Below are 26,519 nucleotides of genomic sequence, written 5' to 3' on the forward strand. Positions count from 1 at the left end.
CTTCGCACACCCCTGGTATAAATAGCCTAGATGACTGACTTCACTCCCAGGCCAGTGTCAGCAGTGAGGTGCTGTCAGCTGTTACATCATACATCAATGCTTATTCTTTTTGTAATGCTCAAAGCTTCGTGGGAGAGGGTGTGCTCTAAATTCCAAAGAAACTGATGAAAAGCTGTGGATGCACATTAGCATCTATGCCAGAAAAAAATTCCCCCTCACTACACAAAATCTCCAAATTCCTTGTGTGTCACCCTACAGATTTGAGTCAGATTCTAAACTCTTCATCCAAACATGCACAAAGGCCATTCCCCAAATTTGAGGCTACCTCCACTCTGAATTATGATCCAATATTTGCAGCTTTCTAATAAGCTGAACCAAAACTCCAGATCCTAAAAAGCCCCAAACTTTGGGGCATCCAAGTCTGAGCTCTCAACTCTGAAGCTCTTAGTAATGAAAATGCTGATCTTGCTGGGGTCTGAACACGTGCAGCTCCCGGTAAAGTTAATGGAACCTTCAGGCATTCAAGATCATGTCCTCTTAGCATTTAGAAGTGCTACATATGTCCTCTGTACTTTGCACGCATATAGTGCTACATCTCCAACTGGCATCAATTGGTATAACTCCGGTTTTTTAAACACACTATGCTGATTTACTCCTGTTGAGGATCTCCCCCCCAATCCCCATCTGCCCTGTAAACCCTTGCCCTTCTCTGTTGCCCGGGACTTAAAATAAATAATACTCATGCTCTATGAAACCCAGGGGATGCACATCACCTGTGGAATCAACATATGGAGACAAAGATAAATAACAAACCAATGACAATAGCATGGAAACATCCAAAAGCAGGAGAAAAATTATCAGCAACAATGGTTACCTGTGGTTTATTGACCCTGCGTGCAAGTCTGGGAGGTGGTTGTGTTGGGACAGCAGAGGAAGAGAGGGCAGAGGAAGAGAGAGAAGCAGACGAAGAGAATGCGTTTGTGTCAGCAGTCTTTTAAAGGAAAGAAAAGTTGGTCAGCTACACACATGATCTCCTTTCAGAACCATTGCTACCATCTCTTGTAACAGCATCCATTATATAGGGCTAAATAGGGTGCAGACACTGCAAACTTAATGAACTCCATGCAAGGACAGATGCATCTTCCTAGCTTAGCATTCTGTGTTCACTGCTCGAGTGCATCTTAAACATGCAGAATGTTAAGTCTACATACCAGTCACTGAAAATATGGACAGATAATAGTATAATTTTGTGATGCTTTGGGTACAATTTGGTTTAGTTTCATATCAGTCAATTTCATATTAATCATCATACAATTTTGTAGCATGACAGTCCCCCAACCCTGCCCTGATTCTAAAGCCACTTTGACCCCTGATCTGGGACCGAGTGAGCATATGCTGCTAACTTACTCTAGTTGGCTATCAGCTCCATGAAACCACTGACACAGCTGAGGGATGGCAAAGCAGAGCACACTGCCTCTGTCAAAATGAGCAACTGGGGTAAAAGCCAGCTACGCCATCTCATACCATCCGAGAGCTCCACTGAGGCTCTAATCTCAATGCAGAGGGCAGAGCGCTCTTCAGCCAGAAATACTATTTTAAAGAAATAACGGAATCACTCTTGGGAGTGAACAGTGCTTGGTGGGAGTCTGATTTGCACAGAGGTCATCTCACAGTCTGGCACTAAAGCTGTTTGACAGTGGGTGAAACTGTTTACATAGTAAAAATAAGAACCAGGCCCACTGATTTTGCATTGGTTGTGCAAACTCAAATTAAAATCAGTTTAAGGTTTTCATAAACCTCAAGCTCCATTAGGTTCACTCATCCTTTATTTTTCATGGATGAGAGCAGCATCTGCTATTACAAATGCTAGGACCCTGAATCCCCATTCTTCAGGGCCTGATCACCAACTGGGGACAGGAAGGAACTGCCATATTCCATAGGATTTTACAGTGAGGTTAACTGCATGCAGATAGGACTTCTTCAGCACTTGTCCATGGACATGCTTCTATGTCAGCTCCTTACTAGGCGAGGCTGGGTCATGTGGGCAGAGAAGTCCCATGCTTTTTATTGTGCTAAAATATATCTTCTTAGATCATCCCTAAACCTACTTCTAGGACTTTTCTACCCAATGTTTTCTGGAGATACTACCTCCTCCACTGTCAAGCTACGGGAGATGCTCTCAGGGTCCAGAAAGGAGCAATGATAGCTACTGGCTCCGACTAGCTGAACAGTAGGAATTTGAATGCACACACACGCACACAAAGGTAGGGTTTCAAAGTATCACACACATGCAACACAAGTACCTTTTTTACCCCGCTTTTCATCTCTCTCATTTCACCACCTTTCCTCACACTTCTTTTCTCAGTGTTATTTCCCTGCACAATAGCCATTAGATCCTGACATGACTGGCTCTCCTCAAAGGAACCAGGGGGCCTCTTCTCAGGGCTCATGAACATATCTAACTTTGAGGGTTTCAGACACCCCTGAAGAGAGATTTTGTGAGGGGCACTGGAGCGTCTGTCTGGCTCCTTCTGTTCCTCCCTTTCACTGCTGCTGAAGCCTTCTCTATTCTTTTGCAGCTTGGCTTGGTTGCCAATGACACCACTGAGCTCTGACAGGAAACTATTGGGGCTCTCAACAGTGGCACTAGGGGAGTTACAGTTATTCATGTTTGGAGAAGGGGAGCCAACAAATTTTTCTTCACTTTGCGGAGTGGCATGATTGAAGCTGCGAGCAGAAGACTGCGGTCTGGACGGGTAAGATGGCAATGGAGATATGATGGACCTGGGAGTTGAGGAGCCGGAGAGATTAGAATGGTGAAGACTGACTGAGGGGGAAGGGCTGGACAATGCAGAAGGAGTGCGACAGTCAATGTGACTGAGGCAGGCTTCAGGCAGAGGAGGCAATGGAGGGGTTATGGCAGGAGTGCTGCTAGGAGACACTCCTACGGTCAGGGAAATCCACTCGGATGTGACTGCCTGCACCTCTGGAGACAAGGCGTGGCGTGGGAAAGGCAAAGGCGGAGGAGTTGGTGTGTGCAGCAGCTCAGAGCTGTGAAACTTGAAGGAAACAAAAGAAGAGAAGGAAGAAATAAGCAAAAATAAAAACAAACACAAGAAACATACAAAACGATCAACTGAAACTGAAATGGGGAGAGAGCAGAGAAAAGCAGTCTCATGACAGTGCACAGAGAGTAAGCTGTCAGCAGGGGCTCCATCCTGTGGGTGAAGCCCTCACTGGCACTTCTTTCTCAGCGTTCGGCATCACAGAGAACAGGATCCGTGACTACAACAGCTAGGATGATGTTTACAACCCCCATTCTTCAGGGCATAAGCTGATCACAAAGGGTCAGAAGGAAATGCCCATGTTCCAGGGGATTGTACTATACAGTTCCTGAGGGCTTTGGCTGGCATCACTAAGGCTGCTGGAGAAGAAAGGAACTGCTCAGAGGGAGCAAGTGTCGTGGGACTTGGCCTTCCGATTTTAAAGCTCTGTGTTTACAAAGGTGCCATGATGAATTCTGCTCTTGGCTGCTTCTGCAGGACTCCCCTCATGTTCAGCAGCAGCAGCAGTCAGGGGCACATCACAGCCTGCGCCCCAGTTACACATGCAGATCTGCCGTGCTGTGCAGAAAACACAGACAGCTATGGAAGGAACAGTGGCTTTCACCCACAAAATTAAAAGGAGAAAAAAGGCAATTACAGGCCTACCAAACCAAGGGAAGAGTTTGCAGGAAGCTGGGGGAAACATGCTTCCTGGCACAAAGGGAGCAACAAACCTGAATACTGTAAAGCTTTGCTGAGCTTTGCTTTATTATAGAGAACCCCAGGCAAGCAAATGGGGCCTGCTCTTCCCTTAATGCCAGGAACAAAATGATGCCCCAATGAGAGCCAAAGGAACACAGGGAGAGGGATACCAACCAGTCCTGACATTTCCACTCCTACCCCTCCCATTCTGTGCCACATGCCCCATCTCCCTGCTCTTCTTCCAATTTCCTTCACAATCTAATCTCCTCATACAATCTTCCTCCCCCTTTTGCCCATAGGATCCAGACCTTGATCCTGGTAAATAACTGGTCATGTACTATATTTGGCAGGATCAGTGCTAATAAATTAAAGACTGAGCGCCTTGGAGCCTCTGCTGCATTGCTGATTCCCGGAAAAAAAGGGGCAAAGCACATTCCCAAACTACCGCCTGCTCCCATTTTTGTCATTTTTATTTTCTTCTTTTTGGATGGAGTTTAGACATAGTTTAAAATGGCCAGTCTCAGGGACTTGAGTCCTCCATTTAACTGCTAAACACACGCAGCATGGGCAGCAGGAGTGCCACTGTCCTGAATGCTGCCCTGGCCAGCTGCCTCAACCCTTGGCTGGCACTGCTACCTGCAAGAATAATGCAGAGCAGTGGTTCTCAACCAGGGTGCCACAAGAACCTGCCAGAGGTGCTGCAATACTGGCACCACCCCTGTCACAGGGTGATGCTGCCTTGCACATCTCTGCTTTCAGGAGGTACACTGGACCTGCACTGAGAAGCATCTGCAGCAGAGGCTTGCCTGTTTGCACTAGATTAAGGCAGCAGCATGCTGCTTCTGCTGTGGCTCTTCCTAGTTCAGCTCCAATGTGTCTCATGACAATGAAGGTGTCCTACCTGGTGGCTGTGGCCTGTTATACCTGGTGGCAGTGGCCTCTGTCTGCAGGGCCGCTGCTCATGTAGATTGAAACTGCCTTGCGTGCCCCCCTTTTCTGAGAGACACCATGCAGGGTACGACCAGGAAGGGCTGTGCAAGAAGTATGTGCTTCTGCCACAGCTGCTTCCCAATTTGGCTCTGCAGGAGGTGTGATGCAGTTCCATCTGGCCATGGTGGCAGTGGTGGGGACCGTATTGAGGCACCCCCATGGCCTTTCCCTCCTGCCTCCTGGTCCTCATATGTCCTTTTGCCCATTTCTTACTGGAGTTCAGATGGGGGTGCCCTGGGAAGCTAAAAGAACTTGGCTCCGTGGTTTCCAATTCACACCAGTGGCCTGGAACCATCCATGTCTGGGGAGTACTCTGCTGAACTGTTAAGCCAAGCCTGGCAGAGCTAGGGGAGCACTCCCCCCCACAGCAGCTTGAAAGAGTGGATTTAATTATAATTACCTAGTCAGTTAACAACACGTTAATTAATAATCAAATTATAACATTTTTATGATCATATTCATAACATTTATCATTGCTTTTTAAATGGGGTGCCACTAAATTCTGAAATGTTTCAGAGGGGTGCCTGGAGACTAAAAAGGTTGAGAACCACTGGTGAAGAGTTTAATCCAAAGCTGACTACAGTCACTGGAAAGGCTTCCCCTGAAATTCCCTCTGGTCACAAAGAATGCCCATCACTGTGGCATTTTGTGCACAGCAGACCCTCATCTACTGGAACTGGAATTTGGTTACCAACTCATCCTCCTCTGTGGCACTGAAATTTATGCAGATGGTCCCAGCTTTAAGTACCTTCCCACTGGGCCTGGATTCAAGCTAGTGATCAGAAGCAAAAAGTTGCTACTAATTCCACCAACTAAACCGTTATGTTCTTTTCTGATTAGTGAAGTATAAACTCTTCATCTCAGCTCTCTCTAGGCAGGTATAACAGGACAGAAACATATTGCATGGAACTACTTCACAGTACACTCTTGCTTTAGCTAGGGGCTAATACAGATATTCTTTCCCACACAGAAATGGGAACATCCTACTGTTCTGTAGGCTGCATCTAAGTCCACATACCTGAGGGGATGCTGACATACTGCGATTAGGGGAGTGGGACATCAGTGGGTCAGCATAATCAATGGCATTCTTCACCACTGGACGTTTGAGCACTTCCACATATGTGACAGGAAAGATGCCTTGGCGACCAGTGCCAGAAATTTTTCCTTCATACCAGTTCTCATCAACTCGTCGAATCAATGTGATCCTTTCTCCCTGCAGGGATGAATGGTTACTCAGTACTGATGTTAACCTATGCTATAATTCCAGAGAGGCTTTTTTGTTTTGTTTTTAAAGAAAATTGTTGTGTTCCAAGCCAAATCAGCCAAATCAAGTCCAAATTCATGAGTCAGTCCAGAACCATAAGTGGCCTTACAACCAGCAAACATCCTCTACCCCAACCAGGGGCTTCAGATATTTCCAATATTTGAATATATGAGTTGGGAACTGCTGTAATTCCACAGTAAGAGAGGCCACTTCCTTTACTGCAGGTGAAGCAGAGCTGTCCACAGCCTATGGCCCTGCAACCCTTGTTATGGCTCTGTCTCTTCTAGCTATGATAAAGTGTTTGCATTTCAGTGATAGCAGATCATACCTTCTGAAACTAGTTCAGGCCGTCTACAAACTCAGGGAGGTCCCAGTTATACGCTTCTTATGTTTTCAAGGTTCTCTGCATCCATGAAACTAGAACCATTTCTTTTAAATGAAAGCCATGGTTCTAATCTCACTGTGGGACTCGAGGACCTTGGGAGCTACACACAGGTCTGCACGGCTTGCATCTTAAGCCAGGCCTCTCTATTATTCCATTTTCCCTTCTGTTATGCAGTCAAATGAATGAGATTGACTTTTGAAGGCAGAGTACAAACAGCAAACTCCAACTCTGATGCACAATGAAGAATAAAATAGGAGATACAGAATTTTAATATCTATAAACTCTGCAAGCATCCACCCCATTTAAGATGAAGTTCTGCTCTTCAAGGTACTTAAATGGATTTAAGTGACTATGGAAATGCAGTCAGAGTCCTTGTGTAATCACTTCAGCATCATGGGCTATTAGTTCACTCCTGTTGGCCAATTTGGCTCTGCTGTTCTCTGGGTGAAGGGCTGGCTTTAATTCTTTCCAGATGTCACAGCAAAAGGAGATTAGCATTGCCCAGGGCACACCACCTTTACACCAATGAAGAGAAATGGGCTAGAGAGGCATCAGTAAAGACATTGATTGTCCTGAAGAACCAGGCCTCCCCATCACTGCATCCACTCTAGCTCATGAACCAACTTCTGAGTAAAGATGGCCTATTCACAAAATACTTATTATGCTGTAACACGATGGGCACTAAGTAAAAGCCCAGAAAACTAAATTCAGATTTTATTTATGTTATTTTTTGATAATATAATGTGTATACATGTTAATTTTAACTAATTAGCTAATCTTAATGAGAGACCTCCTTGACAATTATACACCTTCTTGCTGGTTTAGATGCATGGATACATCTGTCATCATAAAGCAGTTCCTACCTTTCTGAATGACATTTCTACTTGAGTATCTCCATTGAAGTTAAATTTAGCAACAGCATCTCCATATTCTAATACTTGTAATGGTGACATCTTTTTCGGCTGGGCTTTTTCAGCTGGTGGGAGTAACTGAATAAACAAACAGACAAAAGCAAAAGTAGCACTAATGAGCTTAAAAAGGTATCACTTTAAGGAGACTTTTTGAAAAGACAGCTTTAAAGAGAAAGTATGTACCTCTATGTATGACCGTGGGAAGATGCCAACTCTGCCATGGTGTTCTCCTTCATACCAGTTCTGGTCAATCTGCTTGTATATGTAAACTATATCTCCTTTCTGCAGTGGAAGTTCCCTGTTAAGAATGCACTGGTTACAGCTGAATTATGTATCACATTAGCAAAGGAAGAACAATGCATTTTATTGGAGAAGAGAGGGGCTAAGTATGTTTATAACGCAGAGGTAAAGTGCTAACTCATATGCAGGGTGAGCATCTTACAGTTACCAAGAAATCTCCATTCATCCTTTGGGGAGAGGTATAGTTGGTAACCATCCATTCCATACATTCTTCACAGAGAGAAAGCTATACAATGGTAGATGCTATTTGACAGTGCTCCCCATGAGGTGGAAGGGCTTACTTGCTGTTTCACTGCACCACTGCAAAACTGCAGGGTGGGGGCTCTTAAAAAACAAGCAGGTTCAAGGCTACCTTGAGCATGTTCCTCTTTACAAGTCACAGAAAGGAAAGGGAGCAAATTGAAGGAGTCCAAGCCACAGGCTGCTGCTCACCCTGCATACGAGGGGTGCAGCACTCACCCCCCTGACTTGGAACTGGTCCTTTTTCCCTATGCAGTTGTTCATTACAAAAGGAAATAACTTGCCCCAAGGTGTTAAAAGGAAGCTAATTTGCTATTGATGGAAATGACCATCTGCAAATTGGGACTGCACTGGATTTCATGATGTTCATGGCTGGCCAACTCTTAGAAATAAGGGAACAAAAGTGCAATTTGAACCTGCACCTTCTGAGCTAAAAGCATGAACCATTCCAGCATGAGCAAAAGGATTAATTTGCATTATTAGGAAGTGTAGCAGGCTCATCAACCTATTAAAGGGGCCAGTCACTGGAAGAGGCAAAGGCCCAAACTTTCCCAGTACAGATTCTACAAGCTCCTTTTCATTTTGATCTGTGTGGTCCTCTAAGAACTTCTCCCAGGACATCAAGAGGATCAACTTAAAGCTGGTCTGCAGTCCTCACTAGTCCTGGGGTGATTTTATGTATACTGTCAGAAGCCATCAAACACGGGTCATCCAGTTTCCCTTGGAGGTGTCTGAGAAAAGCAACAGGAACTCCTTCACTGGGGGCCTGCTTTCCCTTCCTCTTTCAAGGCTTTCATCAGCAATGATCAGAAAGAAGATCTAAGCACACAGCCCAGCAATGAAAATAACTGCAGTCCCATGCAGAGGAAAAAGGTCTTATGGACAATTAATACATTGTTGTGTTTGAAAATGACCAAAGACCTTAGAAAGCCCTCAGAACCATCCTTTAGTGACAGTGGAGTCATCACAGGAAAAGAAACTTATAATGCCAAAGATCTCCCAGACATAAAAAGATGTGGGACATAGTAGCAGAGGTGAAAAAGCATTTTCTGCACACTAGGTAGCTGTGATGGTCAGGCCAGTAGCAGGTTGGAAGTGGTGGCAGCTGCCATTCTTATGCTCTCTCAAAATTGGCACTCAGGGCTGGTGCCCCAGTTGCCCACCCTTAGTTATGCTACTGTGTAGTAGAAGAATCCCACCACCATCTCTGCATACTCCACATGGGGATTAAGTTTCCAACTGAGTTCTTTCTGCCTCTTAAACTTCAAAAGTAATTTTAAAAAGGCATAGCACTGGGGATGCAGCTGGCAGTCCTGTTAACAGTGCACAAGGTGAAAGACAACTCTTCCAGAGTATCAGACCCTGGTAGCAGCCAGCAAGAGTGCATACTTATTTCCTTCAGTGTCCCAAGTGAATTACCCTCAGAGGTATGGGAACAGATGCTCAGAATAAGAAGATAGCATTTGCATGAAGGTACCTTGCTGACTATAAACTAAAGGTTCTCTATTGACTGATCAAGCTTTTCACTGACTGTGCAGGGTTTGCTTTGAACTCTTGCGTGGAAAGATATTCCAAACTATGAATCAGACACTACTAAATTTAAAAAAAATATTGCACTATATTTAGAAAAAGCTGTGTAGGAAAGAAAGAAGCTATTATCTCCATGTATACTCACTTTAATGTCTGTGCTTTAAAGTCAAACTTGGCTCTAGCAGGTCTCATCTACAGATCAAAAACAACAAAATAAAGATGATAGTTACATCTTTCAACACCCTTCTGAAAGTTGTATGGGAATGCACCCCCAGCCGCAGCAAGGACTAACACCCACTGGGGGCTGAACTAGCAGTTCTAAATTCAGATATTCTGCTACATATATGCTTGGATCTCACCCCAATGTTCAGTTCTGATGTATGGCTCTGAAGAAACTTCTCCCTTGATACTTAAATAAGTGCCACTCTCTTGTATAAATGTCACCAATGCCATGTACAGGAAGGCAGGTGGCAGTATAAGAACAGTAAACATTTAAACACGACATGGGCACGGACAGACGACATGTTTACAGCAGTGCAATTGGCCTGTAAACCATGTAAAATGAGTGAGCATACAGCAGTGCAACCCTGCACCCAAGTAACTTACTCTGCTACAGTGAAACCCAGAGAAAACCAAAGGTAACATTCCACAAGTGTAAGTTATACCAGTGCATGTCACCCATGTACAATGGCCACCTTCCATGTGCCACTACTCTGGAATAGCTACAGAATGTCCACTCTGGATCCTGGTGTAACTTATTTCACTCTGCACCACTAATGTAAGTTACCCTGGTATAAATGTGTCATGTGGCCATGCCCCATGTCAAAACTGGTGACTGCCTTGGTAACTGCTAAGAGCCTATGGATTTAGGTCCAAATTTCCCTCAGATCCACATGCAGCCAAAGGCAGGATTTCATGGCCAGAGAAAGGCAATGCAATTTTACTCATGTGGCACTTTTACATTTTTAATCCTCCCCCCACTAGGGCAAATCTTTGAACACTTAAGCTATGATCCAAGTACTATGGTTGCCACTGGATTGATTGGTGGGAAAGAGACAAAGGCAAGGAGGTATTAAAAAAATGAGTACATATCTGAAATATCTCAAGTAGTGATGAAGGCAGATCGGACATTTAAGAGCTTATGTATGAATAGCATCCAGGGTATGATTTAGTTGGTCGTAAATTATTCTGATGATTTACGACTTGGGTAATAAAATAATAAAAAACCAGAAGCAATTTTCAGTAGAAATAATAAGAGTAATATTTACACTCCCCCGGCACCTTTTTTGCCAAATTATCCCAAAGCATATTACAAATAAAAGGGCTGATTTCAGATCTCAGTTACACCCATACCACAGAGGGCAAAAGTTAATTCTGCTTGCATACAGGAATCATCTCTGTTATGCCTGCAGTGCAGCCATCTCCGGGGTGCAACATGGCAACTGCTGGACACCACACAGCAACAATACACTGCAGGCTCAAGGAAAGAAGTGGAATTTGGCTAGAAAACCTCACCTAACACCAAATTCTTGTGGAAAAAGTGCCATGGGACCCTCAAAAAGTGTCTCCTCCTTTGTCTCTTTTAGAAGAACCAAACCATATAGTGTTTAAAGAGACTTGCTGGGATTTCTTCCAGCTCTTTCTAAATGCATTAAGAGTCATTCAAAGACAAAATGACATACTGTAGCACTAAGTCTATAAGGCAGTCAGGATCAATGATATGGAATTTCTACGCATAAGGCACAGACAGGAAAAGCCAATGTAGCAATATGTAGCAAAGGATGTAGAAATGCCTTTGATTCACTAAAAGTTGCTGATATATAAATGCATGCATCACAGATGTGCACCAGCAATTCTCAGCAGACATGCTTTAACATAGACAGCTTGGTATAGAGATACCAATTAATTCACCAGGCACAAGAGTCAAAGCGATTCTAAATGAAGCCAGAATGGAAGGGAAAAAAAATAATGCATTCTCTGGAGAGCTAATGTCGGCCTCAAGCGCAACACTGTGAGAGGCAAATATTGCTTTGGGTCAAGCAGCAGACTGAGGTAACTAAAACAGACCTCTGACCCAGATTTCCTCTTTGCTGTATCGTCTACATTTAGGAGGTCCCCAAATCTCTCATTAGTGATAAACTGATGGTGCGTTGGAATAACCCCCGTGTGCCTTCTAGCTGCAATATCAGCTTCTTCTTGCTCACGTTTAAGTCGTCTCTGGTCCTCTAAAAGTTTCTGCCATAAAATTGCATAAAATGGGCAGTAAATCATGTAGTTTAGGGCATTTGGAAACTCCTAGCAAAAATAACTGCAATAAAGAGCTTACACAAGTACCAGCATAAACATATAGCTTTAGGTTGGAAACAGACATCACCTTTCGTTGCCTTTGTGTCAACGTAATAAATTTAATGGCAGCAGAAAGGCCAAGCAAACCAATGCCCATAACCCCCATCAAGCCACAAACAGTGGCTTGACAAAGGCGATATCAATTTGTGTCACTATTTAGTGAGAGATGTCTATTTACTTTATGGTGTGAGAGTGCAGGCAGCCCAGAGCATCTCTCTAAGCAGGGAAAGCTGGACAGGTGCGCTTCAAGGACCTGGGGGCCCAATCCTGCACACTCCAGGAATTCCTGTCCAGGACTGGCTCCCTCCAGCCCTGGGAGCACCTGCCCAGCTTTCTCTATTTAGAGAGATGCACCCATGGGATCCTTGGGGCATGCCTCGGTAAACAGAAAAGTTGGGGTTACCCAACCTACATGTCCCAGAGATCCTAGGGGTGCATCTTAGAAGGTAGAGGAAGCCAGGCAGGTGCTCCCAGGGCTTGAGGGGTCCAATCCTGCATGGGAATTCTAAAGGTGTGCAGGACCAGGCCCCCAAGGACAACACACTGCCCATTGTCCCACTTCATCAACAGGTACAACAATAGGCAACATGTGTTTTGCCCAGTGAAGCAGGACATACTCTAGCACACCTGATCTGCTTCATTTGGTGACATCTATTTCTAGCCTTAGAGATACCCAGAAGATCAAATCAACTAACAGTACAATAATTTCCCTTTGATTTAGCTGGTGTACAGAATACATTTCTATGATTATATACTTGGAGGCAGTTCATTGGTAGAGCTTGATGGAGTTGTTTAAAATTGAACAAGCCATTCCACATACCAAGGATAGGATCTCAAGTTCACAGAAGTCAATGGCTTTTCCCATTTTCTTCCATGGACTTCAGGTCACACCTCAAAAACTTCTAAAGGAAGGGGGGATTTTAATTTGCTGGCTTCTCAGACAATAGATCATTAATGATAGACAATAACCATTCAGAGAACTAGTAGTTTGCATCTTTCTTCAATAACGAAATCACCATCTTTGAAAAGACTGTTAGTTTAGCCATATATTAGCCAATGATTTTAAAAGGATCTGATAAATTTGGGGACCATTAGTTTAAGACATTACAAAGGGACATGGCTTGCAGAACAGCAAGATTCAGCACTTGCAGATAATCAGGCATCTTTAAAGTATCTCAAGATGAGTACTCCAACTAAGAACACCCCCCCCACCCCCACAATCACTAGTTGCTTCTGAAAACTTCAGTAAACATTGTCTTAACTGATTAATGCTCAGCTGAGACTGCTGAAATCATACCTAGCTTACTGATGGACCACTTTCCACTACTGCCAAGCGCACATTCTGAATTATGCCATCCACCTGATAACAGATCTCCAAGTGCTTTGCATACAGGAAGGATCCCTCAGCCCATCCTTGTGTGGCTGGCAAGTATTCTCTCCATTTTATGTAACTGGCAAACTCAGGCACAGAGAGATACTGTATGGCCTTGGGCATTTCTGTAAGTCAGTGACAGAAGCAGTAATGGAGCTCAGGAGTCCTAGCACCCAAATCTCTTGTTCTAGCCACTATATAAAACTTCCTTCATATGTGACCATGTGGACACACAGGCAACAGAAGGATAAATGCTGTACTCTCCTCATCTGTAGCTACTGGAAGCACTGCAAGACCATAAGGAAGGGCTTTACCTCTTTGTCATCGTGACGTCGGCGGAGAATTTCTTCTGGAGCTTCCATGTAATCAACTGGTACAAAATGTCTTGGTGATTCTGAATCTACTTCAAAACAACATAAGGTTGTTAAAATACAAATGGACTTCTCTGGCGTAACCAGAAAGGAAAAAATGTTCTCAGATAATTTGTTTCCATTATGGCAATTAGTAATTAGCATTGACCAAATGGTTAATCAAATGAGGATACATTTTTGGATTTTTTTTTTTCCTTTTTGGCTGAACAAAGATTGAAAACAAAGGAGAGTACAAAGGTGGGGAACAGAGTAAAAAACATACAAGGACTTCATGAAGAAAAGATTTGCTGCCATTGAAATATTATTTTGCACATTACTGTTGATAAAAATTGTAAACGCACATGAATGCACACACACCAATACATACACACACACACACAAACTTGAGAAACGGTTCCTTAAAAAAAAATTAAGTGGTTTTGTTGTATTTATATATGGGACTCCGAATATCTCACTGCAGGATCCTCACATCCTAAGAGTTGCCTGAGACACAAGTGGAGCCACATGGTGATCAGAAAGGCAGCGGAAATCATTTCTCAGAAGTGCAGCCCGTTAACGAGTCCTGAACAAAAACGCTAAGCAAGACACGCAAAGGACATCAGACACACTAGAAGGATGAGCGTTGGAGGATGCAGAGGTTGGAGGAACAACAATACAGAGAAAATAAGTAAAGTAGGAAGACAGATGAAGGGACACTGGTAAAGTACACAAAAAGCCACCTCCGGGGTATGTCCCAAGTTCACTTTGCAGGTTGTTGTTTGTATCCAAGCTCTGACAGAAAGCAAATGGAACAATGTTCCCATTATTTATGAAGTCTGGTATAACAGCTCGGACAATGGAGCTATGTTGGCTAAATTCCAGGCCGGGGAAATGGCTAAGCCTTTCCACAACATCAAAGGAAGACAGGCGCTTTGGAGCTAGAGGCCTGTTTTCAGAGCACAGTCCATAGAGAGAGTGGTGGTTCTTGTCGGCTATGCTCCCTCGCAGCTGCATGGGGTCATTTTGGTTCTCGGGGCGGTACAGCGATGGGGTCCCTGGCCAATCTAAGGGTGGAGTCTTTCTGGGACTGTGCTGAAAGGACTTTTTCAATCTGAAGGGAAGTGGGCTCATCAGGTAGACATTTCTGGGTAGCATGTGCCTGTCCCCCTGGACACTGCCTCTGGAATCAGGGATCTTGAAGGCCTGCTGCTGCTCATGCCTTCGAATGGTGGTGAACCTGGTGTAAGAAGCTGGGCATGCTCCTTTGCATTTGTTTATTTTATATTTCTGCGGCCCACTGGTATTGTTGATGCTGCTGTTGCTGTCATTAGATAAATTGGACAGGAGATCCATCTCATCTGTGCAAGCTGAGAGTGTATCCATAGGGACAATGTCACTAAGATCAGATGGCATGTCCTCCACATTGCTACAGGAGCGAGAGGAGCTGTCAGCCAAGTTGGCAACATCTTTCTCTTTTTGGTTTGGCTTTGGTAACTCCAGGAGGGACTCTGCTGAATACGCAGCACCCAGGCAGCTCTTAGACTGGGGAGGAGTGGGGGATTTACTTTGTCCACTGGAGAAGTCAAGAGAGGGCATTGACCGGGATCTCTGGATTAGCTGCTCGAAGGCAGTGATGCGGGATGCCACAGTGTGTTTAGGGATCTGCTCCGAATTCTGCCGACCAGGGCTGTGCTCCATCCTGTCCTTTGATTCATTCTCGAACTGGGAAGCTATGTCCCTCACGCTGCAGGATGAGGCAGTGCCCAGATTGATCCTGGACCGGTTGATTTGATGCATGTTTTTATACAGCATGGTAAACTCTGGGCCACTCTTCCTGGAACTGGGTAAGAGGTAGCCTTTCCTAGACTGGGTGCCATACTCTTGCAGGCTCATGGTGCTGCCAGATTTGGTGACATATTCTTGCTTCGATTTCATTAACAGGTTCTCTATGCTTTCCCCTACATCTACCGTGAAAGCTTTTTTGATATCAAACAGGGCAAAGGAGCTACCAAGGTTCTCACAGCTTTGAGCTTTCTCATGAGGTAGCAGGATATTCTTGTCCTGCCCTAGAGCTGGAGCTGCTAGTTTGGGTTTGAATTTGGAAGGGAGAATTTCTGTAATGCAGACTTTTGCAGCTGATAAGGGCTTCTTATGTTTACATGTGTGACCTAACATACCAGTATTACTAGTGTTAAAGGTTCGGCTATTAGTTGAAGAGGGTGCGATCATATGAGCATTCCCACCTTTACGATCCACTGGTAAGCATGCAGAATAAAATAAATAAAACCTGTTAGCTTAAATGCCAGAAAGCTCTCGAGAAAGGAGAGAAAACATGCTTGGATTTCACAAAACAGTCTTTAAAAAACCGCTGTCGAAAATAAAGAGAAGCAGAGACACAAAGCACAACAAGCTGAACTACTGAAGCAGGTGCAAAGGTACAGATCATGTCAGAAATGCTGTTAAGAGCCACATGCCTGATCCAGGACTGCAGCACTTTAGGGTTGAATCCTACAAAGTGCTGAGCACCCTCAGCTTCCATGGATGTTGCCACCCCATGCACAAGGCAACTCAACTCCTGGCAGGATCAGTGCCTTAGCATAGAGGCAGAGGTACTAATGTTGCAAAAAGCATATTAATGCAAGCCTGGAATGAGACTAACCATGGTCCCCACATAACACCTGCCAAGTACATTATTCTCATCTGGGACAGGCAAGTCAGAGATTGTCTGCATTAAAACAAGCAGGCTATATCCACTGGCCCCACCCGAGCACTATCCCACAGTGTCCTTCTCAGGGGCTCTTCTTACTGAGGACCAGCTGAGTGTGCTCTGCTTGGACAGTCTTGTTTGCCTAAAGTGCCTCTTATTGTACTCAAAAGCAGCTAGAAGACGAAGAGAGACAGACATCTGGGTGTGACGCACTATTTTGCAGGAGGACTAGTGTTTGAAGAGTGAAAGAACCAGCTCCCTCCCGCATACACACACTTCCCAAGCCATTTTTAGCTCAGGGTGAATCCCATTCTCCTCCCCCCGACCCACAGGCAGGCTTCTGGCCTTTCCCAGTGCTCTGCATGCTCCAAGATGGTGGGAGCCAGTGACGGGAGGCTCAAAAGGTCCAGCGGTCTCTGCTGGGCTGGCGTCTGTCTTGACACTACATGGACTTCAGGGTGGTTGCTGATTTCAGCAGTGTCCATCATATTGTGTGGCCCCTTTGAGCCAGGTAAGCCCTGGAGTGCATGGTGCAGAAATTAAGGAGCTGAAGTGAGACCAGCAGACACCACTTGGCCTGCTGAGACTCCATATAAGAAACAGCAGCAGAGGCTGGGAGACAGAGGTAGAGCATGGGCAGGAGGGTCCACAAAACAAGGACCAAAGGCAAGTGGGGGTGGGAGACTCCAAGGTGAGTGTTGAAAAGGGGGAGGTAAGAATATGGGAAAATGACCAGAGGAGTCAGGGTCCTGTTGAAAAAAGGGACCTGGGCATCAGAACAAGTGATCAAAGGAAAAGATGACAAGGCAAGGTTGGGAAGAGACAGAAAGAAGAAGTGGGGACAGCAGAGGAGGAGACAAAGGAATGACAGATGAGATCTCCTTGGGTTTGGACAAGGGCCCAAACCCTCTTGGCGCTCCCCTCTTACCCTCACTATCACTCAGGTTCTGATTCATTATGTGGAATGGAAGACAAGGGATGAGGCTCTGCTGACCTACCTTTAGTGGAAGCAGAGCTAGATGGGCGCTTGAGACCGCTTAACCCCTGTAGCGGGATATCTCCACCTTCCAGCACGCTCTTATAAATCTGCCTTTCATTGTCCAAGCCAGCAGGGTCCCCCGGTGCTGATTCGAGATCTCGCCTTACTGCATAGTAGTTGGGAGAATAGGCTGAGCTAGAAAATGATTTTTTTAAAAGAGAGACAGAGAAAAGTGATGGGTCTTTTCCTGTTTGCTTCAACAGCACCATGAGACAGGAAGAGGAAATTCTACTTCTGTGCAAGGGGACGGACTAGACGACCCCAAAGGACCTTTTTAATCCTATAACTCTAGGAAACCAGGCTTGTGAATCAAAACAGAGCTGTGCACACAAATCATACACCTCTGGCTGGCAAAACAGTAGATGCAAAATTTCTAACTAGAGATCATAAATTTCCAGAAATAACATGCTAAATACATAGCATTGCTACAGTGCCATACATTCCAGTCTCTCAAGGATTTTTACCAGCTAAGCTTCTCAGTAAATGAGAGGTGGGTAAGTACTCTCTCTTTATTTCATAGAGGGGGAAACCAAGGCACAGAGAAGGCCACAAATTTGTCTTAGGCTACAGAAATTCAGTGGCTGTGTTAAAGAAAGACAGACACTTTACACATACCTAGTTCTCTGCTCTAACAGGTACATCTTTCTGTCTCCCATTTACAAAGCATTTTTTCCCATGAACAGCCTATAGAAAATACTGCTTCAAATACATTCCTGAGTTTAAATTCCGCCCAGAGCATAATCTCAGTTTTTACATTCCACTCTGCCCACATGCACAGAACTCCCTCTCTAGGGAGAACAAATTTCGGCAGTCCAAGCAGATCTAAGAACCAAATTTTGTCCCTGGCATTGGATATACATTTTAAAAATAGACCTGACTTCAGATTTTTAGGCTGTAAGAAACTAAAATGATTTACTACAATCCCCCAACAGCCAAAGTGAAAGAATCTTCCCAAAGGTGCAAATTAGTGAAATATTTTGCCCAGCATATGATCCATGCAGTCCTTTGTTCTCTTCCAGATACAAAAGGCCAGCACTATCATGGTATAAATGGCTTTTCCAGAAGCAAAAGACATGCCAAACAGTCAAGTAGACTGCTTCTCATAAGAGCTGATTTCATCCAATGCCAGTGCTTGTACAGCTTCAACCAGACTCTTTTTAATAAGATGCAATGTTAACATAACAAAGCTGTTCCTGGGGGCAAAGTACAACTGCTTGTAAGCTTAAAAAAATATCAACTCATTCACTGATCCAAGCAAAGTGTTTGGAACCAGGTTTGGATCTCAGTACCCAGTGGCAATTCCACCTCCCATGTCAATAATAACATACAGCACCTATGATTATCTGTGTGTGCTTGCCTGTGCCTGGTATATCAGGATAGATATGGTGCTTATTGGGTAATAGAAGGTTTTGGAACATGAGAGAACTGTTTCTGGGGCTGGAATTACAAAATGTCTAGTACGCCACTCAGTCCCTGGATGACACATAAGATTGCAAGTGGATCACACACGTTCAGTCCCACAAGTGGCTCCCTGGGATGATAAAATTGCTGGCAAAATACAAAATTACAGGCAGCAACAATTCCTTGCTCTTTCAAGCCCAGGAAAAAATTCCACCGACTTCAGTGGGATTCATAGGAACCCTGTTCAGTACTCTCTAGTCTCACCAAGTTTTGCCCAGTGCCTCTCTTTGCCCACACAGGCCACCCCAGCTGTTACCAGGGATATGATAGTTAGACTTCTGAGGCTCTCCACCTGGAAGATGGAAGTATTTTAGCCCAGGGCTCAGATGAGTCTTTCTTAAGGAAAGTACCTGTGGGAGAGGAAGCATCTGGGAGAATCCTCTTATTGACTTCTCCCTATCTGTTCCCACCCTGTGAAACAGACTGCAGTGCCTGCAGCCAGTGCTATCCGCAAGAAGGCCCGAAGGCTCCACTCCAGCTCTGGCAGCCAGAAGCACCCCTACCTCAGCAGCCTGGTGGTTTAGCTCTCCTGGAAAAGGCCTGTGAATGGGCTCAGGCTGCCCATTCCCAGCCCCAGCAGCTCCAGGCTTTCTCCCCTTCCCCAACATAAACCCTGGAGTTGTGACATACGCCATGGAGACACTGCTGCCAAATGGGGCAACCCGATTCCCTTCTGTGGGGGAGATCAAAGTACGGAGATGCAGAACGATTTCACCTCACAAACTGAGACTCAGAAGATACAGCTTATTAAATGGAATACACTTAAAAATTTAGAATTAATAAATTTACTCCATGATAATTGTAATTATGAGATTGTAATTATCTCCTGGAGTCCTAGGGACCAAGCATTTTGGTTTCAGACCCTCTCCAGTAATTATGGTATTGTTTATTTATTTACGCCACTTCAACTCCTGTGGAAGTCAGTCAGTGGTAGGGTCCTCATGAGCTTTGGTGAGACCTATGTAGAGCTCGGACAGAAGGTAGAGACAGTGATTTCAGATAATAGAAATGATCCAAGGAAGCAGCAGTCTGGCCTGTCCACATATATATATACATGTATATTTAGCACTGGTTTCCTTTAGCACAGGTTTCCTTTTTTCTTTATTACACTCTCCTTATTAGAATAGATGATGGAAATGACTGACTTGACAAGGCCAAGACACCTGCCCAATTACAGTAATAGAAATCCCTTTACAACAAGTGCATGTAAAACTGACTGCAGGAGAGCTCAAAAATTATATATTTTAAAAGGTTCAAGTAGGTGAACATACATAAAATTAATAGACAGCAGAGAGGATGACATGTCTTTCCCCACGACGCATTCATCTGAATACGATAAATGTGCCACAGTGGAATGTTAAACATCGGTTTCAATTAAAGAGAATAACAGGTTAGCAGTGAGTGCTAACATCACAGCCAGCATTAATCAGCAGTGCTCCGGATCCGGCCCTGGAATTATTCTCCATCCTTTAAAGTAAAGCTGGATTCATCTGCAATCCACTTTCTGAATATTTGTCTAAAATAGCAACATGCCATTTCAGTCTCCAAGCACTACTAAATTGTTTTTCCTCCCCGAGTTAAATGCATGACAGTGGTTTCTTCTGGTAACAGCATCATTTTCATTTGACAGTGAAGATGAATAGACATTATGCATAGTTGTGAACATCTGACAGAAGTTTCTTACTCATTTTATGCGAGTGTTAGAAACAACCTTAGCACTTTGAGACTGCAGCTTTCTTTACACACAGCACAACCAATTATTTGTAAATTTCATCCATGGATAAATTAAGAGTTTTGTTTGCATTTTAAGCAGTAACTCTGTGGAACAAGGATCTTCACTGGATTAAGTAGCAATTATGTGACAATGTTAAACTTCATTCAAAGCTATCCTTCAACATTCTACATTCAATGAGTCTAACCAATGCACAAATATAAGGTGCTTGGTAAGTGTGGGCATGTGTCACCACTTCCAAAATCCTCAGAAAAACCCAAACTGTAAAAAAATGCAAAAAGTCATTCTGAAACTTACTAGGATGAATGGTCTGTGGAAGTTTCCAGAGGAGTGGTGCTTGCTGTACTCTGCAAAAGTCCAAACAAAGAAGTCACTGATACAGACTTGCATTCAAAGAGAAAGAAAAAGCGTTGCTTAAGTAATTTTCCATCTCTAGCTAAAACGTTGGCCTTTGGGAGATATTGAGATTTAAGTTTAAATACAAGCTAAAGCATCAATGTCTCCACAGAAGAGCGACAATTTTCTTGGGTTCCTTCAGGACAGTGACAGGTTTTAGCACAGCCAATGTCTTTTCACAGTGCCTATTCTTTTGTCTGCGAATGAGTCATTGTGAATAAAGCCAAAAGCAAGAAGAGATAACCAGCTGGGCCAGAACCAGGAGACACATGCTCATAATTATTTCTCCAAGCTTTCCTCCCCAACCATCCCCAGCCCCCCCCTTTTTCTTTAAAGGTATATCACATTTCTGTAGCACATACATTCCTCATAAATATTCCTCATAATGCTAACAAGAAAGGAAATGTTTCAATCCAGTTTCCATACTTAACGGGAAGCAATGCCAGCTGCACAGGTTCAATAGCAAAAGCCAGTTCTCATCCGCTTGTTTAAATCCATCTAAAATTTTCTAGGCATGCTGTTTAGTAATCTGAAGAAGTTTGGAAGATACGTTTTGATTTAGGATTTCTACCACCCTGCACACAAATATAGATTCATGGACAGTTTGAAATCCAGCTGCACAAAAGTAAATGGGGCCTTTGCAGTAGCAGCTTTTGTGAGTCCTGATCAAGTCAATGCAGATTTTCGTTTTCAGTAAATAATAATTTGAGCATTACCCAATGGGCATTTCTAGGCTATCACTGTTTGAGTCACGTAGATCATCAGAAGGGCAGCAGCTGGTATTCTGCCCAAGAAGGCTACAGCAAGTAGAGCTTAAGGAGAGTTGTATAAAAATCTTTCATAAAAATCCAGATGTTGGATGGGCACAGGGTCCCCAGCAGGCAGCAGAGAGTGGGGTATGTATGAAAAGAGAAAAGGCAATTTGGCTGAAAGGCACAAGATGATGATGTGACGTCAACCAAGAATTTTAAGCTGCTTGCTGCTGCCTATTCATGTGAAAAATAGCAAGGGGGGTTTTGCTGAGACACCAAACTCAAAACAAACCTTAAAAAGGAGTTTGGGGAGGGAGGGAGAAGGAAACCACTATATCTGAAATGGATTTCAAGCAGGATTCTCAGCTTCATGTTCTATCATTTCTGACAGCTACACAACAAGCCATGCAGTCAAAACGGTCAGAACCATTATTTATCTCAATCTCATTTAATAATCATCCAGCAGTGAATAGATTAGAGCAGAGAGTTTGGAAACAAGGATTGACAGCATGAAAAGAATAGGAAATACCTTCTGTGGCTTTTTATCTGGCGTTTTATAAAGCTTCTCCATTTTTTCTAAATCTGCCTCTAACTCAGTCTGGTAGAGGTAGAGGTCTTTTTCTAGATCAGTCTGGTTAAAGGAGAAGAAGAAGAATGGGAAAATAATGCTTAGGGTTAGGGGAAACCAAAGAAATGTTAATTTTGAAAAAAAAAAAAAAAAGAGCCTTTTTATTGAAAAAACAGACTGAGATGGTACAGACATTCACCAGTAATTAATCACTTATCAGTAAATAGAGACAATTGTTTTAAGCATTTCACATTTAAATTCAGAGATGCACAAGGCCTGCTAGAATCTAATTTTACAAAGCATAAATGCCACAAAAACACACCTGTTTTAAAAAAAATAATCAATCATACTGTAATATCAATGCAATCTGCTGTTAGTGCAATCATTGCTGCAGGTCAAAAATCAAAGCCACCATTTAGATCTATGGCAGATTATGCTTTAAGGATTGTTTATTAAATAGATTTATTAGCCACTTAATAGTTAGGGTAATAAGATCAAGCCACATTAGCAAAGGAAAAAAAATCATCACCCACAAGCACACAAAATCCACACAGTGCTAGAGGAAAAGAAAAACTCCCCCACACCATACACCACAGTATAATGTATGTGAGACAATTACCTTTCTATCCTCTCTAGTAAGGATAGAGCAATCTCCAGGAGTATAATCCCATATCTTTTTTGGAGGCTGATGGAAAGCAGAGGAAGGAAATGAGGAAATGAAGATAAGGAAAGACATCACAGAGAATATGGAAACTGGATTAGAACAGAGGGGGATACATTAGGGGTCTGCATCAACACCAAAAAATAAAATTAAAAAGAGAGAGCGAGCGAGCGAGAGAAAGAGAGAGAGAGAGGAGAGGCATAAACTGGCTGTAGCACAAATTCCAAAAGACTATGGGAGGCCAAGGGCACATGCATGGTTTGAGAGGGTTTGGTTTTACATATTGGTTGGAAGCCATTTTTAGTTTTGCAAGGTGCTTTTTATGGGTTTTATGCTCCCCAGAAGGAATGTGCGGGCAGTGGTTAAAGCAGCGGTTCCCAACCTTGGGTCATGACCCAAATGAGGGTTGCGAGGGCAATGCCAGTGGCACCACACACAAAGGACGAACCGCACCGTGTTCCAGGAGCTCCCTTGCCTCCACCCCCCGGCCACCACCGCCACACTCCACTCCCAGCAGCGGGTCATGGCAAAAAAAGGTTGGGAACCACTGGATTAAAGCATTCATAACATAAAAGAGAAAGAAAAAGGGAAGGGATTAACAGTCAAAAAAAAGCATTTGCTTGCTCACTTTTCTTTCTAAAAAGGGAACAGCAGAACGAAGGCCTTTCATAAATAAAAAGAAGAGATGTTTTCTCCCTGCCCAACTCTACCCCCATTGCAGACTGTATATACATACCATGTTAACAAATGGCTGAATTTCCATGTTTGCATTGTAGGGCAATGAGAATGCAGAACTGTTATTTTCCATTCCACTCTTTGGAGTGGCAGGTGTGAGGTACAATGAAATCTGGGGATCAGTGATTTAAAATTCAACCTATGTAGGATGGCTCTTGATTTTAAAGGAATTTTGGGTCTTTGTTTAAGTTATACTTCTGGTGGAACGAGTAACATTGCAGAGCATTGTTCAGGGCTTATGTCCTAATGTCTCCTTCTATCCTACGCAGATAACACCATGCTAGGCAGTCCCACCAGCACACAGTTCATGCATGGGGCTGAAGACACAGCCAGGAATGGCTATTCTTTCTAAGTGGATTCTTTTCTACAGCCCCAAACCAAAAAAATATGATCTCCTGGTTCACAAATTAAGCAGTCCTAGGTGTTTATACTTTTCTATCTGAGGCATGTCACAGAGATAATAAATAGAGAGCTTGCCAATGTCCGTTTTACTGGAGGTGGAACTGAACTGAAAATTTTGGATCTTGATTCAACTCTCTCCAAAATTCATTTTTTTCTATTTCTGCAGGCACTTTTTAGACTGCAGATACTTCAAATGACTATTACTTATCCCAAGAAATCTGTGGCTACCATTCATCATTTGTTCAGAGTTATGGCAGATGGACCTACAGTAGAGTCAATAGAGGTCTTCTGGGTTGAACAAGTCTCTTCTTCCCCAAACTTTTTCTTTCCAGTGTTATAGCAAAAAACATAATCACAACTGCCCTGGAAAGATCAAAGTGAAGTTGCCAACACATGAGGTTTTAAGCACTAGGAGAGCACCAGGGAAATTGCCCATGATACCAGGCCACAAACAGACCTCACTAGGAAAAGTTACTACAAGCCACCTAATGTGTGGATACAAGAAGCAGGGATGGTCTTACACCTCTTCAGCCATTGTCCAGGCCTCCACTGAGTCTAGTACTGGATAGACATGCTACAGTCTAGTGCTGGTTAGACAGGCCAGTGTTATTTGATCCCCAGAGTGAAAGACAATGGAACTGAATGACAAGTTCTATAGACAGGCCCTTTAGAGCCTGGTAGCTACAAACCATAATTAGGGAGCAAGAGAAGAGGAAAGTCTCACTGAGGGCATCCCTGTATGCAGAGCAAAAATACCAGTGGCACATTGTCTTGGGTGGATTCCTAGGGGTCTCCCGAGGCAGCAGTGATGGCGATCCAGCTGCTTGAAGCCTGGCTGGCAGATGGAGTGTGGCTCTGGCTGGCCAGGCTCCCTTTCTGACACATGCTGCTACTATATGCACGACACCACTTTTTTCAGCAGCGTTTTTTTTTCCTGATACTGGGATCTCCCAGTGTCAAAAAAATCCACCATGCTGCAAATTAGCAGCACAGTAAACAGGTGCATGTGTGCTGCATGCAGTTTGCAGTGCCTCAAAGCACACATGCACGCTTGTAGGGACTGCCCACTGACGGACTGTCCACTCTCCACTGAGCCTTAGCAAAAACGGAACCCATGCCAAAGGGACTGAATCCCACTGAGACAACAGGGCCTTTGTTCGTAGGGCACACATGCTGCCAAAGCACCACTGAGACTTCTATGGCACTGGCTAGGAGCAGATATGGAACACCAAATGAGAAAAGTGCTGCTTCACTCTTCCCAAGACAGCTGCTGTGACCTGTCTAATCCAAGTCATGTCAACAAGGGACCTTGCAGGGCCTGGCTTTCCATGGCTTTGTGCCTAGCAGTCACTCTGCCTACAGCATAACCCAACCAGAATTGTACCAATGGCAGCATTTCATGCCTACTTTATGAGTAAGGAAAAATGCCACAAGACAGTGGGAAATTAGGCCTAGAATTTCAGTGGAAGCCAAGCTGAGTCAAACAGCATTTTGAAAAGCCCAGCCCTAGCCAACTCAAGCTACATTGCCCTGATTGGACATGCGGCTGTTGATGATCTGGTTCTCTACGGGCTTGGAAAAAAGTTCTACAACTGGGAGCTGCTCTTTAAGACCAGAACTCATTTTTCAGAGCTGTGATTCAATGAAGTATTGTCAAACGTTTAGCATTTTCCAACAAGTTAAAAAATTAGGAGATTGTGGTGTTGATGCCTACACAGTCAGATGGGTCACCAATTGGCTGGAGGGATGTGGGCAGTGGGGTCCCCCAGGGCTTGGTCCTCAGGCCCACACTGTTCAACATCTTCATCAGCAACTTGGATGAGGGGGTGAAAAGCACCTTGTTCAAATTTGCGGATGACACTAAGATGTGGGGAGAAGTGGACATGCTAGAAGGGAGGGACAGGCTGCAATTGGATCTGGACAGGTTACAGGGGTTGCGGATGAGAATAGGATGGGATTTAATACTGACAAGTGCAGGGTACTGCACCTAAGGAGAAAGAACCAGCAGCATACCTACAGGCTGGGGAACTCCCCTCTCATCAGCACAGAGGCAGAAAAGGATCTTGGACTCCAAGATGAACATGGGCCGCCAATGTGGGGACGCAGTCAGGAAGGCTAATCGCACCTTGTCATGCATCTACAGATGCATCACGAGCAGGTCCAAGGAGGTGATCCTCCCCCTCTATGTGACACTGGTCAGACCACAGTTGGAGTACTGCATCCAGTTCTGGGCGCTGCACTTCAGGAGGGATGTGGACAACATTGAGAGGGTCCAGAGAAGGGCCACTCTCATGATCAGGGGGCAGCAGGGCAGGCCCTACAAGGACAGGCTATGAGACCTGAATCTGCTCAGCCTCCACAAGAGAAGGCTTAGAGGGGATCTGGTGGCTGTCTATAAACTGGCCAAGGGAGACCAGCAGGCAATGGGAAAGTCCCTGCTCCCCCGAGCACTACTGGGAGTAATAAGGAATAACGGCCACAAGTTGACAGAGAGTAGGTTCAGGCTAGACATCAGGAAGCACTACTTCACAGTTAGGGTGGCTACAATCTGGAACCAACTTCCTAGGGAAGTGGTGCTCTCTCCTGCCCTGGGGGTCTTCAAAAGGAGGCTAGATGGACACCTTGCCAGGGT

The 26,519-nt window shown here is 44.2% G+C and overlaps 1 protein-coding gene across 36 annotated transcripts in view; it reads right to left on the reverse strand.

The window, feature by feature from the left end:
• The window catches only part of SORBS1 (sorbin and SH3 domain containing 1), a 112,350-nt gene that overhangs the window by 11,970 nt on the left and 73,861 nt on the right, over positions 1-26,519 (reverse strand). For 16 of the 36 annotated variants that reach the window (XM_025193162.1, XM_025193181.1, XM_025193180.1 and 13 more), the window contains 12 exons: positions 22,709-22,774; positions 22,051-22,152; positions 20,671-20,720; positions 17,140-17,315; positions 13,399-13,487; positions 11,434-11,601; positions 9,512-9,558; positions 7,480-7,594; positions 7,249-7,374; positions 5,755-5,949; positions 2,304-3,059; positions 875-991 (listed from right to left, as the gene is read on the reverse strand). In XM_025193162.1, coding sequence (XP_025048947.1) covers positions 875-991; positions 2,304-3,059; positions 5,755-5,949; positions 7,249-7,374; positions 7,480-7,594; positions 9,512-9,558; positions 11,434-11,601; positions 13,399-13,487; positions 17,140-17,315; positions 20,671-20,720; positions 22,051-22,152; positions 22,709-22,774 — 2,007 coding nt within the window. The other 20 variants (XM_025193184.1, XM_006036820.3, XM_025193179.1 and 17 more) reach the window with 9 other exon arrangements.

Source organism: Alligator sinensis, unplaced genomic scaffold (assembly GCF_000455745.1).
Source record: "Alligator sinensis unplaced genomic scaffold, ASM45574v1 scaffold1277_2, whole genome shotgun sequence".
NCBI classification, from domain to species: Eukaryota; Metazoa; Chordata; order Crocodylia; family Alligatoridae; genus Alligator; species Alligator sinensis.